The sequence below is a fragment of the Protopterus annectens genome, chromosome 6.part0 (genome assembly GCF_019279795.1).
Source record: "Protopterus annectens isolate FY-2018-M chromosome 6.part0, PAN1.0, whole genome shotgun sequence".
NCBI lineage: Eukaryota > Metazoa > Chordata > Ceratodontiformes > Protopteridae > Protopterus > Protopterus annectens.
Window position 1 is genome coordinate 1,602,584,872 of NC_056737.1, and position 15,249 is coordinate 1,602,600,120.

At 42.7% G+C, this 15,249-nt stretch overlaps 1 protein-coding gene across 2 annotated transcripts in view; it reads left to right on the forward strand.

Annotated features, from left to right (window-relative positions):
- Positions 1 to 4,308: 4,308 nt before the first annotated feature.
- Positions 4,309 to 15,249, forward strand: part of ASB1 (ankyrin repeat and SOCS box containing 1) — a 368,215-nt gene continuing 357,274 nt past the window's right edge. For both annotated transcript variants that reach the window (XM_044075052.1, XM_044075053.1), the window contains exon 1: positions 4,309 to 4,617. In XM_044075052.1, the coding sequence (XP_043930987.1) occupies positions 4,482 to 4,617 (136 nt within the window). In that variant the 5' untranslated portion in view covers positions 4,309 to 4,481. The remainder of the gene's footprint in view (positions 4,618 to 15,249) is intronic.

Sequence of the window (15,249 nt, forward strand, 5' to 3'; positions counted from 1 at the left end):
TGTAGGTTGGTGTATTGCATGAAATATATCTGCTATTAATAATCTCATAAGTCACTTTTATACACTTAGGCAGCCATCACAAACCCAGCTCCCACATTCTAAACACAGTCAGGTATGAGGGTCCACACACCTACCACAGACAAGGATACCAGGAATTCATCCACCTTTGTGAGCTGATTCAGTATTATTGGTGTTCCACCCCTGTGGTGGACCAGTTCCTGGCAATGTCTTGTGCTTTGGTCTTGGCATTCACTATCATATTGATGGTATTTCACTGCGCCTGTATTAGTTTTCTGTTCTGACCATCTACAGCACTGATGTTCTTCACTACTACCTGCCACACCTGGTCTTCGAAAACCTAGTCTATTTTGTCCAGGATATATATGCTATGTGTATTTGGCCTGCAGTAACTACTCAGTCTCCTGTGTAGTGGATTTTTCCTGCAATTGCTGCTCATTTGGGTCCATAACAAGTCATGTACACTTGTGGGTTGCACATGTATCAGCATGTACGTGCATCTGACTGTCTTTAACTGGTCCATATGTATCTACACTGCTTCTCTCCTCCCATTTAGTGATAATGTATCTGTCTGCTATCATGCAGTGGCCATTTCCACCCTCTCCTGTACTGACATATTACACTGCCCACCTTCCTGCATCACTGTGATGCTGGTCAGTAGTGCTGTGCATATCCTGGGCCTCCCACCACCCCTCTGTACATATAGCCATGGCATGATCTATGTACAGGAGCCATTCTGTCCACTCATGCATGTCTTGTGCTCTGTGTTCTTTGGTCAAAGGGTGGCATTCCCCCAGTTGGACAGGCACATGTCATGCCCTTCTGCTGTGTTCTGTGTCAAGGTAAGCCCCCCACCTGGACATTTATTTGCCACGCCCTTGTGATGTGTTACCTCACCTGCATCTACTGGTTCATCTCTCTCCCTGTTGCTACCATCTACCAGGGCTGCTCACCAAAGTGCAGAGGTAATTCACCAGGTGTCTTATCTTGCTTCATTATGCCAATATCAAAGTTCAGTGTCTTCTCCTACAAATTCCTTAATGTGGTAGTTTACAATATGGCAGTTTTTTTATTGCACTAAAATAGGCCTTGTGTCATAGCAATTATGCTAATGAGAACACTTAGCATGACTGTCTCTGAATCACTAGCATAACATATTATGCTATCTTACCCAAAAAGTGTTAATATGCTTGTTTTTGTCCATCCTAGAGTTAATGGGTTGTGTGCACACTATGCTATTACATGAAACCTGCAAAGCTCATCTCATCTCAACTCTGGACAAGTGATACTTTTGCTAGTGCACTATTGCTGTCCAAAGTTGCATATCACATGATGTCTAAATGTGTGGCCTGTTTGTTGGAGCTTCCATTTTACTTCTAATTATGACCAGTAGAGTGGACTTGGCCTTTTCAGGCACTGATTTCAGCAGGGTACCTGCCTGGTATGACTGTAAGAACAGGACTTGACTTGTCTGTATGTAATGCATATAGAACTAAAAGGGCCACCAGTTGGGTCATTTTGGTGGCCAGTTATATAAAGTGGATGCCTGGCACCAGCTTGCCAGAATGATGAGTGATATTACTGACATCACCTATTCTCATGAGTGGTGCATATATCACTGTACTATTCTGCAGTTGTGCTACCCTAACCTACTTCACCATTGAGAAGAAGAGGATAGGTAAAGTGTGCCAATTTCTTGTTGTTAGCACTGGATATTTCTATTTTTCACTATTGTCTGTTTCTTTACCTTCTTTTAACAGGTTCACAGTGTACTGAATTCTCCCTACCTTTTTTACAGCAGCTAAATTCAATGGGAAAACCCATCTATTGGGAGCTAAACGCTTTTCCCAGCAATGTGGCACATATGCTATGTTCATGACTGCACTGTGCAATTGCAATTATATCTGTAACATATATGTGTACTAGCTTTTCTCTTTCTGTTTTTTTCTTCTCATCTTTCTACTGTTCCAGCTGTGGTATGTGTTAAGAAGTGATGCAGAAAACCTGGGGTTGTGTAAGCTAATGTATCTGGTGCTGGATCATCAGTTATCAACAGGCTTGACTGTCAGCAAGGGTATGGAGGTCATCCTGCTAAAGGTGGCATGGATGGCTTGCTGATGGCTTCCATGGACATCTATCAAGAGGGATGGGGTGATGGCTTCACCTCTGAGACTGGCCTTGATGGGGGTCTCCTTTGATCATCCAGTGTCAGGTGTAGAGGCTGATTGTTTTCAAGGTGTGCTAGCTGTTGTACACTCACATCAGCACCACGAGGCACCTCCTGGCATGGCCAGTAAAGGTGAGTAACTGTCCAGACCTAATCAATGACTACCAGAGACAGAGCCTGCCCATGATGTCAGCCACTGGGTTACCTGATGACTGGGCTGACCTGTTCTCTGGGTAAGTCAGACAAGCCCCCGCTACTTCACTCTATCCCCTGTTCTGGTGTTCTCCTCCCTTAGTCGTCATTCCCTGTTCACTGTTTATAGTCCAAACCTCCCCATCACCAGTTTTCCTTCCTCCATATATATGCGTCCCTTTACTGTTTTCCTTATCCTTTGTATTCATACTGCCTCTGCTGTCTATGTTTGTATTTTCTGTTTCCATTGCCACCTTCACTACTCCCTCTACCCTTCACAGAAAAGATCCTTGTTACCTTCCCTGTCTATCCTTCTTCTTCACATATATAAAATGGGCACTTATTCCTCCCCTAAAATGCTGTTCTACTCTATTCCTTGTGGTTACCCTTCTGTGTGTTCCTCTGCTTCCCCCTTTGCTACCTTTACTATCTCTCTCTTTCCTCCTAGCTTATATAATGAACTGTGTTGGAACTTTTCTGTGCTGGCCCTCTCTATCTTGCTCACAGTGCCTAAGTTGTCACAGTGAGGAATTTCATTATGTGCATGAGCTTGCATAGCCTCTGGCATGCCAGTTTACTGTTCTTTTCACTTGACTAATACTAGTATAGCTGCGTCATTACAGTCCAGTAGTATGACTGCTGTCAGTAATTTACTATGCAGCCCTTTTCTAAGAATCATGGCATTGTGTGTGTGTCCTAATACATAGCTAAGAATTAATTGGCCATGGGTCTCACTATGTCATGGTCAGGGAGCCCTACGCAATCATTGATATTTAATGATAAGATGTGTTAAATTTTCTCCATATAAATTTATTGTATATAGAGTTACCGCCTGTCTCTTTGACAAGCCTGGTATGGTCAGCTACATCGTCTGGGGAGCAGGGGTAGAAACATCAATAAAATGGGAAGTGTCCATATATTTAGAAGGAAAATATTTTTAACCTTTCTCTGCAATATCTGAAAGAACATAATAAAAAACTACACAAGCAACATTGTATAAGAGACTTTTTTGTTTTTGTGCATTTCACTAAGAAGTATCCTACTTAGGACTTGTGAAAAGTATTGCCAAAACCTGCACACGTTTTTTCTTTTGATGCTAGTTTCTGCTATGTTAGCCTTCAGCAATATTGTAGTTAAATCATTTTTAGCTTTATGTGGCTTTACTGCTTTGATGCTAGTCTCTACTATCTTAGACATAGCATTAGTGTATTGCAGTATTTAACATGTTTTAGTTTTATGTGGCTTTACTGCTTTGATGCTAGTTTCTACTATCTTAGCCATAGCATTAGTGTATTAGTATATTTAACATGTTTTGTTTACGTTATTTTACTGCTTTTTATTCCTGTTACATTTAGTTTAATTTTGGAGCTTTTCTCACCGGGCCTCTACTGAAAATGGACATGTATCCAGTTAGACTAGCCCGGTCAACAAATGTAAAATAAAATAAAATCTGGTAACCATAAATGTATACAGTATGTAACCTTACTTTCAGGAAAACTTTTCCCTTGGTCTCCTTTGCAAAAAAAGGTTTGCCCAGCAGAACTTAACCTACTTAACATGCTGTAATATTCTTTTGTCATGTTTTTTGGAGATGCAAACTTTTTCTTTACATCTCTTTCTGGTGTCCGTATTTACAGTCTGAATGAGTAACTCAGCTTATGGTCTTCAAGACATGGGACAGCATGACATGACAGGACACAGTCTCAAGAATGAGACACCATTTCTACTGGAGCAGACAAAGATACTGTATAAAAACAAGAAATGTAAACTGTACTTTAAGAGGTGTTAATGCACTTCTTAAGCTGTGGCCGGATTTTACCAAGTTTAAAAGCTTCAGGACCTAAAAGACTTTATGCAATGACAAAGAACAATGCAGAACCACCTTAAAGGACAGTTGTTGCTCACCAATCACAGAAAAGGGGAGGGAGAGTTCTTAGGTAGCTAGCTAGTATGCTAGTTGAGGCTTTCATCGCAAGTAAGAAAGAAACTGCATGTTTCGTGTCGTTTTGTGTTTTTTTTCCCCTTCTCTTAAATATAAATCATATTTTTGTTATTTGTTGGGATATTTGGCATGTAGAAGAGTCTACAAAGACACATTATTATTATGGCTGAAGCAAATCTCCCTTCAGACCAAGCTGCTGTGTGTAGCAGTTCCAGTTACATTCAAGTGGAGACCACTGAAAGCCCAGAACACAGTACAAGTGACAGTACGAGCTCTGGTAATAGCACTGGAACTGCAGGTAATTGTTGATGCTGTTTATTTTATTTTTTAACCCAGTGTCTAGGAGTTGCTTAAAATCCAATACAGTATGAAATTAAGTAGACAGAGAAGGCCTTAGACCATGTGTGCACATATTGCTAGACAACAGTAATATGATAAGCTGTTGTCATGGTGTTGTTTCTTGTTACTGGTAGTTATATATTTTTTTTAATTTTGCTAACTATGTAGTCATATAGAAAAGCTCCAATCTATTTTACATTGGAAGGTTAACTGACTTGCTTCAGATCATATAATATATAAGTTGAAGTTTTTTAGTGGTATGTTGAGTACATAGGTCTTCAGCTTTCTAACCCTATATCTTAACCACAGTGCAGTAATAATTGCTTTTTTTGACACACTGGGTTGAAGTTTACGAGTCATTCTACCATGTATTCTGTAATACTTTATTTCTTTTTTGCTGTTCCACTGATATAGAGAGTGAGCTTCCTTACAATCCACGTGCACTTACATATTCCTTCTTTAGCTTTCCTGGAATCATGCGTGCCTCTGTTTTTTTCAGTTGTGTGATTCCCATATTGATGGACATTGCAGCCTGTATGTCAGTGTAATAAACTGGCCTTTGATGGAAGGTAACAGGTTTAGCATAGGAACCTGCGACTGTTCTGGAGAATATATTTGAGTATTGTGTCCAGGTCAGCTTTTGTAATAGTAATTGTTGAAACCATTGTTTTAATAAATTAATTTATTTGCTAAGTTGCAGGAGGAAATTGTGTCCTGGTGCAATGCTTCTGTGCCAAGCATTAGATAACAATTGGTATTTTTTGTTTTTCTCCATAGGTAGGTGATGATTTTTCATAAAAATTGTTTAGGACATGGTTACTTATATTGGAGAGATGTAGCTCATTTGTGTATGTTATTTTCTGTTTGCCAGAAAAGGAGTAGGCCTGCTATGTGACTCTCAGTGGTGATTATATTTAGTAAGGAGGATAGGGGAGTGCACTTAGTGGAGAGGAGGCTTAAAACTGTGACTGAGCTGCTGCTTGTAATCAGAGGGTACAAGGATGGATTCCATCTACCTCCATTTGCCTACTGTGTGACTCTGAAGGGTGGTATAATGGCTAAAGTGTTTACCTAACAGACACAAGGTGCATGGTTTGATTCTCACATGGGGTAATTGGCTAGGCTTAAAATGGCCCACAAGGGCAGTTAGTTTAGTACTAATCTGTGAACCTATGACCCTATAAGTCACTTAACCAGACACTGTTCTCATGTCACCCTTGAAAAGGGGCACTTGTGTCTAGTGGACCTACCTATTTAACAAAGTTATAAAATAAAGTAAAATAAAACATGGGATTAGGCTTTTCCTCCATTCCTACCAAAAGAAATATATTCAGGTAGTCGCAGTTATAAATTGCCATTCAGTATAAGTAGTCACCTTTGTCCTAATCAGAGCGACGTACTTACACCTTGTGGATGCTTGCTATATTGCATCCACCTATAGAAAAGGTATTGGGGTACTGTTGGTAATCCAATGCAGCCCATTAACCTTTTTCGCCATGTTTGTAAAACACTCCATATGAATTCTCTTAGTTTTAGTTTTAACATGGTTCAAAACATGCCTTTTTGGAAATATTACTGTACTTTTGTGACAACTTGACATTAAAGAGGAATGAAGTTTGCAATAAAGGAGATAACTTTGCACTGGGACACCTGATGCTCTTTGCTGTTCTGCACCTAGCTAGTTTAATCCACTTTCCTAATGTGTACCCAATACAGCTTCCTGTGACTACTGTTAACTGCTACAGCTAACTTGGACTACACACTGTGCTCATCTCTATACAGTTTCCTGTGACTAGTGTTAACTGCTACACCTAACTTGGACTACACACTATACAATTTCCTGTGACTGGTGTTAGCTGCTACACCTAACTTGAACTACACACTATACAACTTCCTGTGACTAGTGTTAACTGCTACAACTAACTTGGACTACACACTGTGCTCATCTCTATACAACTTCCTGTGACTAGTGTTAACTGCTACACCTAACTTGGACTACACACTATACAACTTCCTGTGACTGGTGTTAGCTGCTACATTCTACTTGGACTACACACTGAGCTCATCTCTGTACTAAAGACATAGTTCAGCCTTATATGTTGACCAGCAACTTTTCCACTGCTCTTAGACAGACCTTCTAGCTCTGTCATACAGCTTTTTCCTGAATACCTTTTCTCTGGTATTTAGTCTCTTAGTTGAACTGTCTGCTTTTCTAATCACCACTGCATGCATACAACCATTGGATGCAGTTTTTGCTCATTTCTGTGAGTACCAAAAGGGAATAGTTCACAGGATTTATTTTTCCTTCATTAGTTAACAGAGTAAGCCTGCTATATTACAAGTGGCACTTTCACAGTTGATTTGGGAGCACTTTTTGTTTAAAATTACTTGGTCAGTCACATAAAAAGCAGGTGGAGACTGAGAGAATCAAATTCAGGATGACAAGATGAAACATGAAACTTCTCAGATGTTTTAGCACTTACCTTCTGTGCCATGTTTCCAGCCGGATCCTAAGGTGTAGATTCCCAAAGTGAACATGTGCAGTTGACCTTTTTTGGTTAGTGTAGTAGGAGCTATTCTATGCCATTTAATTTATTCTCTGTTTATTTCTTAACCAAGCTGGTGGGCTGATCCACTCAGAATCCTTTTTGGCAGTGACCATGACCAAAAGTAGTATATATTAGTAAGGTACAGTAATGACTGAATTAATAGTATCTTATGGCATTGCATCATTTCAGAAATGAAAATAAATCCTGTACTGAGAAAAGCCCTGTGCATGCCTTAGGACAAAAACACAGGAGCAAGTTGACAGAAGCCTAAAATTCCATTGTCTGCTGTCTGAGTTGCAGTCAGCTTTTATGCAGCTGTTCTTACTACACCCCAGTCCATCTTTATTCCACATATCTCAAGTCCCCCCCTTTAACCGTCATGTACACCTTCATGGCTTCACCCAACTAGTCCAGTCACCAACAAGGATAAATAAAAACTCCAGCAAGCACACTACCCTGGACTGGATACTAGTCAGTAAGAACCCCCAGTCATATATAACAGGCTGCTTATCAGATACCCTCAGTGATCACTCCCCAACATTCCTACTCAAAAAATACCCGTACCAAGCTAAACCTGTCATCTATCGTCAAATACGTAAAAAATAAACTTTAACCCACTCACATTCATCTCATCCCTCAAAGAATGTAACTGGCAGGCTCTAAAGTACCTCAGTCTAGATGACGCAGTTGAATTTTTTAATACTACCTTCCTGAACATCCTTAATTACCATGCCCCCATAAGATTTTCCAGAACCAAAGCACAACCCTCCCCATGGCTACAGAAAACCACTAAGTCAGAAATGAAAAACAGGGATAAAGCCTGGGAGCACTGGCGCAAAACCAAAACCCCTGCAGCTAGACAGAAATTCCTAGAACTACGCAATAGAGTCAAAAGCTAATAAACGGGACAAATTCCAATACTACCAGTCTGCCCTAGACTCCTCACAACACAGCCCCAAACAATTCTGGTCCTCCATAAACTCCATCCTCCACCCAGGTAAAGTCAGTACCCCTCCTCCTAACATCCCTCACTCCTCAGAAAATATTGCTACCTCATTCAACACACACTTCACCCAAACCATACTATCACTAGCTAAACAACACAACCCCCCTCCAACCCACACCTTCAACTAGTAATCTCCCCACTGCCTTCTATTTTTCTCCTGTACCTACCTCCAACATAAAAAAACTCTTAACTAAACTTAAACCCACCAAATTAGCAGCAGACAACCTCCCAAGTGAATACCTACAAATCGCAGCTGATGCTCTGGCCTACCCAGTATCCATCTTAATTAACCGATCTCTGTCAGAAAGTTACGTTCCCACATTGTGGAAAGTCTCACATAAAATCCCCCTCCACAAAGGTGGACCCTCTGCAGAACTAACCAATTACCGCCCCATAGCTATTCTCTCTCCACTCTCCAAAATACTAGAGAGATGCATACACTCTCAGGTCTCACACTACCTCCTTACTAACAACCTCCTTTCCAGTACTCAGCATGGTTTCCGACCAAACCATAGCACCAACACTGCCTTACTCTCCTTTACTAACACTATCCTTCAGCATAAAAACAATGGCTATCTCTCCTCTGCTACCTTCCTAGACCTATCTAAAGCATTTGACATGGTCCCACACAAACAACTTATCTCTGTCCTCAATAACCTATCCTTTTCACAATCAGTCACCAACTGGTTTCAGAGTTACCTATCTGACCGCCAACAATCCGTTGTATGGCAGAGTGACATATCTCCCCAACTACCTGTCTCCATAGGGGTTCCCCAAGGATCCATCCTTGGACCCCTACTTTTCTCTGTTTACACCAATAATCTAGCCTCTGCCACCAAACATGGCACACTCATCCAATACGCAGATGACTCGACCATCATCTGCTCAGCCCAGTCCCTACCCAAACTGCAAAAAGTCACACAGGAAGCCTTTTCCTCTGTTGAAACATGGTTATCCGATGCCCAATTAATACTCAACCCAAACAAAACTAAACTACTCATCTTCCAACCCACCAAACATACTCAAAACAACTCTCACTTTAACATCACAGCAAAAGACAACACCACTATATACCCAACTGGACACACCAAATTGCTAGGAGTGGAAATAGACAATAAACTAAAATTTGACATTCACATATCCATGACCATAAAAAAATTCCACAAAAAACTGGGAGCATTATACAGAAATAAACAATTTCTCACCAAAGCAGCAAAGATTTCAATAGCAAATTCCCACCTTATCTCCACCCTACTTTATGCCTCTCCAGTATATACCAACCTAAGGCAATGTGATCTAAACAAGCTAGAGACCTGCTACAACAAAATCGCCAAATACGCCACAGGGGCATCCTACCGTAGTCACCACTGTCTCTCACTTGCTGAACTGGGCTGGCTTGAACTCCCTCACCTCCTTCAGTGGTATCAACTCTCACTTGCCCACAAACTAGTAAGCCATCCACTAAATGTCCCATCCCTCCAGAATCTACTCCAACCCTATCGCACCACCAGGCCACTAAGATCCAGCAACAAAAATCACTTGCAGATCACTAAAGCCAATAACTCTGCTGGTGAAGCACTATTCTCTTGCGCCATAGCCAAATTATGGAACTCACTCCCACCCACAATTACCTCTGTACCATCATGCACCAACTTCAAAACTTTATTAAAAGCGCACCTAAAAACATGCTGGCTATGCCCTTGCAACTCCCACTCTAATATCATCCACCCCATCCAACTACTACCTTTCTTTCACCTCCACTAACTACCTTGATGATAGCAAGCTCAGATGCTCATAAGCCTAGTACTTATTATACAGCAGGAACTTCTCATTATTACATTTGTTAATGCCTGTTATGTACTTTACAGATAAATATTCTAGTTGTCTACTGATGTACTATGTTCTTCATCTGTAAATATGTTGTAAGTAATTTCTATGTTAAATTGTTAATCGCTATGTAATCCAATGTAACTACTGTCTGTTTATTTTAACTGTGGAGCTTTTCTCCCCGGGCCTCCGCTGAAAATGGACCCATGTCCAGTCGGACACTCCCGGTCAACAAATTTAAATAAATAAATAAATAAATAAATAAATAAACTTGCATTCTCTTCCCATTTCTGTCTGTTACGAACAGTGGTCACTAAGGAAGGTGTTTGTACTCTCTCAAACAGCCACATAGTGAATATTCAGAGTTTCATATCACAATTGTTTTATTTTTTTTGTTAGCTTAGTTATTAGTCAGGGAGAACAGGCAAGGATGTCAGCAGAGAAGTATGGCAAGCTGACAAGGAGCCAGTTGGCTGAGATATGCCAGGCTAAAGTGGCTGGTGCATGCCAACCTGACTAAAGCAGAAATGATTGCAGCCTTGGGCATAGCTGCATCACAGACCAGCAGTCAGGAGGACAACCAGACTGGCCTTGGGGATGTACAACTCTCAGAAAATGGACAGTTCAGCCTTTCCACAGAGTACTTAAAAAATCCGTCTGGAGTTAGAGAGACTTGAACTGGAGGCCAAATGTTTGGAAATAGAATCAGAGAGAGACTGCGGCAAGAGAGACAAATGGAGTTAGAAGCAGCAGAGAGATTGAGATGTCTGGAAGCTAAAGAGAATGAGAGGCAACACAAAAAGGAAATGCTGTACCCTTTGTCAGTGTCGTGGAGGTAATGGGGAAGGGAGTAACCGAACCCCAGAAGCAACAAAGGTCGTAAATTTCTTCCACAATTTACAGAGGGTGATAATTTTAACAGTTTTTATTGATATGTTTGAAAGGGTATGTAAACAGTATAATGCTGACCAAGGGTTCTGGGTATGGTTCCTGACCCTCTTACTCCATGGTAAAGCTGTAAGTGCTATTTCTAAATTGTCTGATACTGATTGCTTAAATTATAATACAATTAATTTACAACACACAAACAATTCTAACAACTGAAGCTTATAGAAAAAAGTTTTGTGGGCATAGATGCAAGGCAGATGAAAGTGTGTTGCTAAGTTAAGCATTTATTTTCATCGATGCATAAGTAGGTATAAGGTCACCACTTTTGAAGGGCTGGCAGACCTTTTGGTGAGGGAACAAGCCCTTAACACTTTACCTGAGGACATGAGAATCGGTGGGCAGATAGGGAATGCAGGAATGCAGTTGAGTTGGGGAAATAGGGAGACCTATACCTAGCAAGCAGGGCATCACTGCACAGGAAAGGGCTACCCAGTGCAGCTCATGGGTCTTAGGGAACCCATGTGGGCAGTCTAAACAGAGTCTGCCAGTAGCAGGGGAAGCCAGTAGTCCAGGTACACAGCCAGGGCCAAGGCTTAAATGTTTTAAATGCAACCAGTGGGGGCATGTAGCATATAGATGTCCATGAAGGAAAGGTGGGGATCAAAAGGTGGGACAGCCAGTAACTGAAAACTGCAGAATGCCAGCAGTAAGTTGTCTGGAGACAACAAGGGTACCAAACTACCACAAGAGTTTATAGCCTGTCTTAGTAGATGGGAAACAGGCCACTGCTAAGAGAGACACGGCCTCTGACCTAACCATTATGAAGCCTGCAGTGATTAAAGAGGAGCTCTGCTTGCTTGGGCAGTCCACTTCAGTCAGAACTTTAGGAGGGACCCTATTTCAAATACCTTTGACTAGGGCTCACCTTGACTGGGAGGGTGGAAAAGGAAGCAAGCAAGTAGGTTTGTTTGAGGATATCTCTGCAGATGTCCTTAAATGGAATGATTTTGATAATGCAGTACCTTGGGGGCATGCAGTGACATGCAGTCAGGCTTGGAGACAAGCATGTGTATCTAGTAGCCTGGGGGGGTCCCAGATAGACTGCAGACTTGAAGCTAGGATGGTGGTTACTTCAGCGAGGGAGCTACCATGTAGCAGTGAGACTAAAGGTGAGCCACAGCTGCTTGTGGGTCCTGATGTTCCTTGGACAGAGTGACTGCAAGGGCAGAGATGAGTAGTAGTACCCAGGCTGACAGTGAGGCACCGCTGTCAGAGACTACCAGACCTCCTGTGGAAGAGGAGCTGGGAAGGGTTGCAAAGAGAGAGTTGAGACAGGCTCAGCTGTCAGACCTTGCATTAAAAGGCCTGAGGGAGGTACCTGATTCTCAAGGGAAGGGGGAAGCTGTATAGTGGGGCAAAAGGTTACTGTACAGAGAGTGGTCCTCTGAGGAAGGGCTATAGGGTGAGAAAATTCAGCAGTTAATAGTGCCCAGAGCCTACAGTCTGACACTTCTAGCCCTGGCCCATGATATTCCCTTTGCAGGTCATTTGGGCATAAAGCATACCAAGAGACATATTATGCAGAACTTTTATTGGCCCAGGATTTCCAGAGATGTAACTAGGCACTGCAGGACCTGTGAGCAGTGCCAAAAGGTAAGCAAGGCAGGAGACAAGGTCAATGCTCCTTTAATGCCTTTGCCTGTGATTGAGAAGCCATTTCAGAGGGTAGCTATGGATATTGTGGGGCCTCTGAGTACCCCAAGTTCCACAGGGAAAAAGTATATCCTAGTGGTAGTAGATTATGCTACCAAATACCCTGAGGCAGTGGCCTTGTCCTCCGTTGAGGCAGAAAAAGGTGGCAAATGCTTTGTTAGAGATTTTCAGCAGGGTAGGGTTCCCAAAAGAAATACTAACTGACAGAGGTACCAATTTCATGTCAGACCTGCTGGTTTGTCTGTGGAAGCACTGTGGGGTGAAGCACCTAAAGACCACCTCTTACCATCCCCAGACTAATGGTCTTGTTGAGAGGTTAAATTCTACACTCAAGACCATGTTACGGGTATTTGCAGACCAGTTTAAGAGGGAGTGGGACAAATATTTGTCACATCTGTTGTTTGCTTACAGGGAGGTGCCCCAGGAATCCACAGGTTTTTCACCCTTATGTTACTGTATGGGCATAGTGTGAAGGGACTTCTAGATTTGATTTATAATGAGTGGGAGGGTGTATGTGAATCCCAGAAGGAGTCTATTGTGGCATATGTCCTAAACCTCAGGACAAGGCTCAGGGAACTCATGGGCTTGGCCTAGAAGCCTAGCAGCAGAAAAAGGTCCATTATGACAGGAATACTCGGGCTAGAGAGTATGCTATGGGGCAGCAGGTTATGGTTCTCATTCCTGTCAGACACGACAAACTGCAGGCAGCCTGGGAGGGACCCTACAAGGTGGTAAGGAAGGTCAACTACATGGTAGAACTGCTAGGCAGGAAGCAGGGGCATACATTTTACGATGTTAACATGATGAAACCTTACCATGATAGAGAGGCCCTTGTGCTGAGTATTTGCAGTGGATGGCAGGAGGAGTCTGAGGGGGATCTGGTGACTGATCTTGTCAGTGAGGCATGGTCTGATACCTCAGTGGAAGGGGTAGTAATGTTCCTGCAGCTATCCCCTGCCCAGGTTTGATAAATCTGAGCAGTGTTACAGGAGTTTGGGGAGATGTTCACTGGGAAACCAGGGTGCACCCAACTGGTGCAGCACCATGTGGATACAGGACCCCAAAGGCCTATTAAGAAGGCCCTTGTAGGGTACTTGAAAGGTTCAAACAGGCTATGAGGGAGGAGATACAGGAAATGTGGGAACTAGGGGTAATCCAGGAGTCCAACAGTCCCTGGGCATCCCAGTGGTGCTGGTACCAAAGAAGGATGGCAGCACCAGGTTCTGTGTGGACTACAGGAAATTAAATAGTCACACAGATTCAGATGCTTACACCATGCCTACGACAGATGAAGCTCTAGAGCAGCTAGGTGGGGCTTAATATCTTACCACTGTTGATTTTACCAAGGGTTACTGGCAGGTGCCCTTGACTCCCAATGCTAGAGAGAGGTCAGCCTTTGTAACTCCTTTCGGCTTGTATGAGTTCACGAAGATGCCCTTTGGGATGAAAAATGCCACAGCACTTTCAAGAGGCTGGTAGATCATATCTTAGCAGGAGCAGGAGATTTTGCCCTTGTTTACCTGGATGATATTCCACCACAGAAGCAGAACCAAAAAAAATGATAAATGTGAAGCCAGCAAGAAGACAACCACGTCCAAATGAACCACCACACTTTATTGACATTTAGCACTTTCTTCTCTGCTACAGAGATTTCATCAGAACATTGGTGGTTCATTTGAACATGGTTATCTTCTTGCTGGTTTTACATTTACCTGGACGATATTGCCATCTACAGCCATTCCTGGCAAGAGCACCTTCAGCATGTCATGGAGGTGCTGGGCAGGCTACAGAGGACATGGTTGACCATTAAGCCTAGTAAATATCAGGTGGGTATGGCAGAGGTCTCCTACCTGGGACATAGAGTGGGGAGTGGTAAGATCAGGCCAGAATCTGCTAAAGTGGAAGCCATCCAGGCATGGCCTGCCCTTGTTACCAAAAAGCAGGTGAGAGCATCTTTAGGGTCAGCAGGGTACTATAGAAAGTTTGTCCCCAATTATAGTGCCATAGCTGCTCCACCTCACAGACCTGACATGGAAAAACAGGCCAGATAAGGTAGTGTGGATCCCAGCATTTGAGCTGGCATTCCAGAAGCTTAAAGGGGTTGTGGGTGGATCCCTGTGTTAGCCAGTCCAGATTACAGCAAATAATTTGTTGTGCAGGTGGATGCATCAAACCATGGGGTGGGGGCTGTACTCAGCCAAGTTTCCTCAGAGGGAGAAGAGCACCCAGTGGTATTTCTCAGCCATAGGTTCCAACCCAGGGAGGAATGCTATGCATCTATAAAAAGGAATGTCTAGCCATAGTGTGGGCACTGCAGAAACTTCAGCCTTATCTGTATGGAAGAAAATTCACTGCAGTTACAGACCACAATCCCTTAACAGGGCTACATTGAGCCAGTCAGAAAAATGCCAAGTTACTAAGTTGGAGCCTAGGGTCGCAGGCATATGATATGACAGTGCAGCACCACAGTGGGGTTAGCAATGCTAACGCAGATGGGCTGTCAAGACAGGGAATGGGATAAGGTATTTCCAGATAGGCTCAAACCCTCACAAGCAGCGTTTCTCAAGGGTCACTTGAAAAACTATCTTCAGTCTTCGGCGGGGGGTCA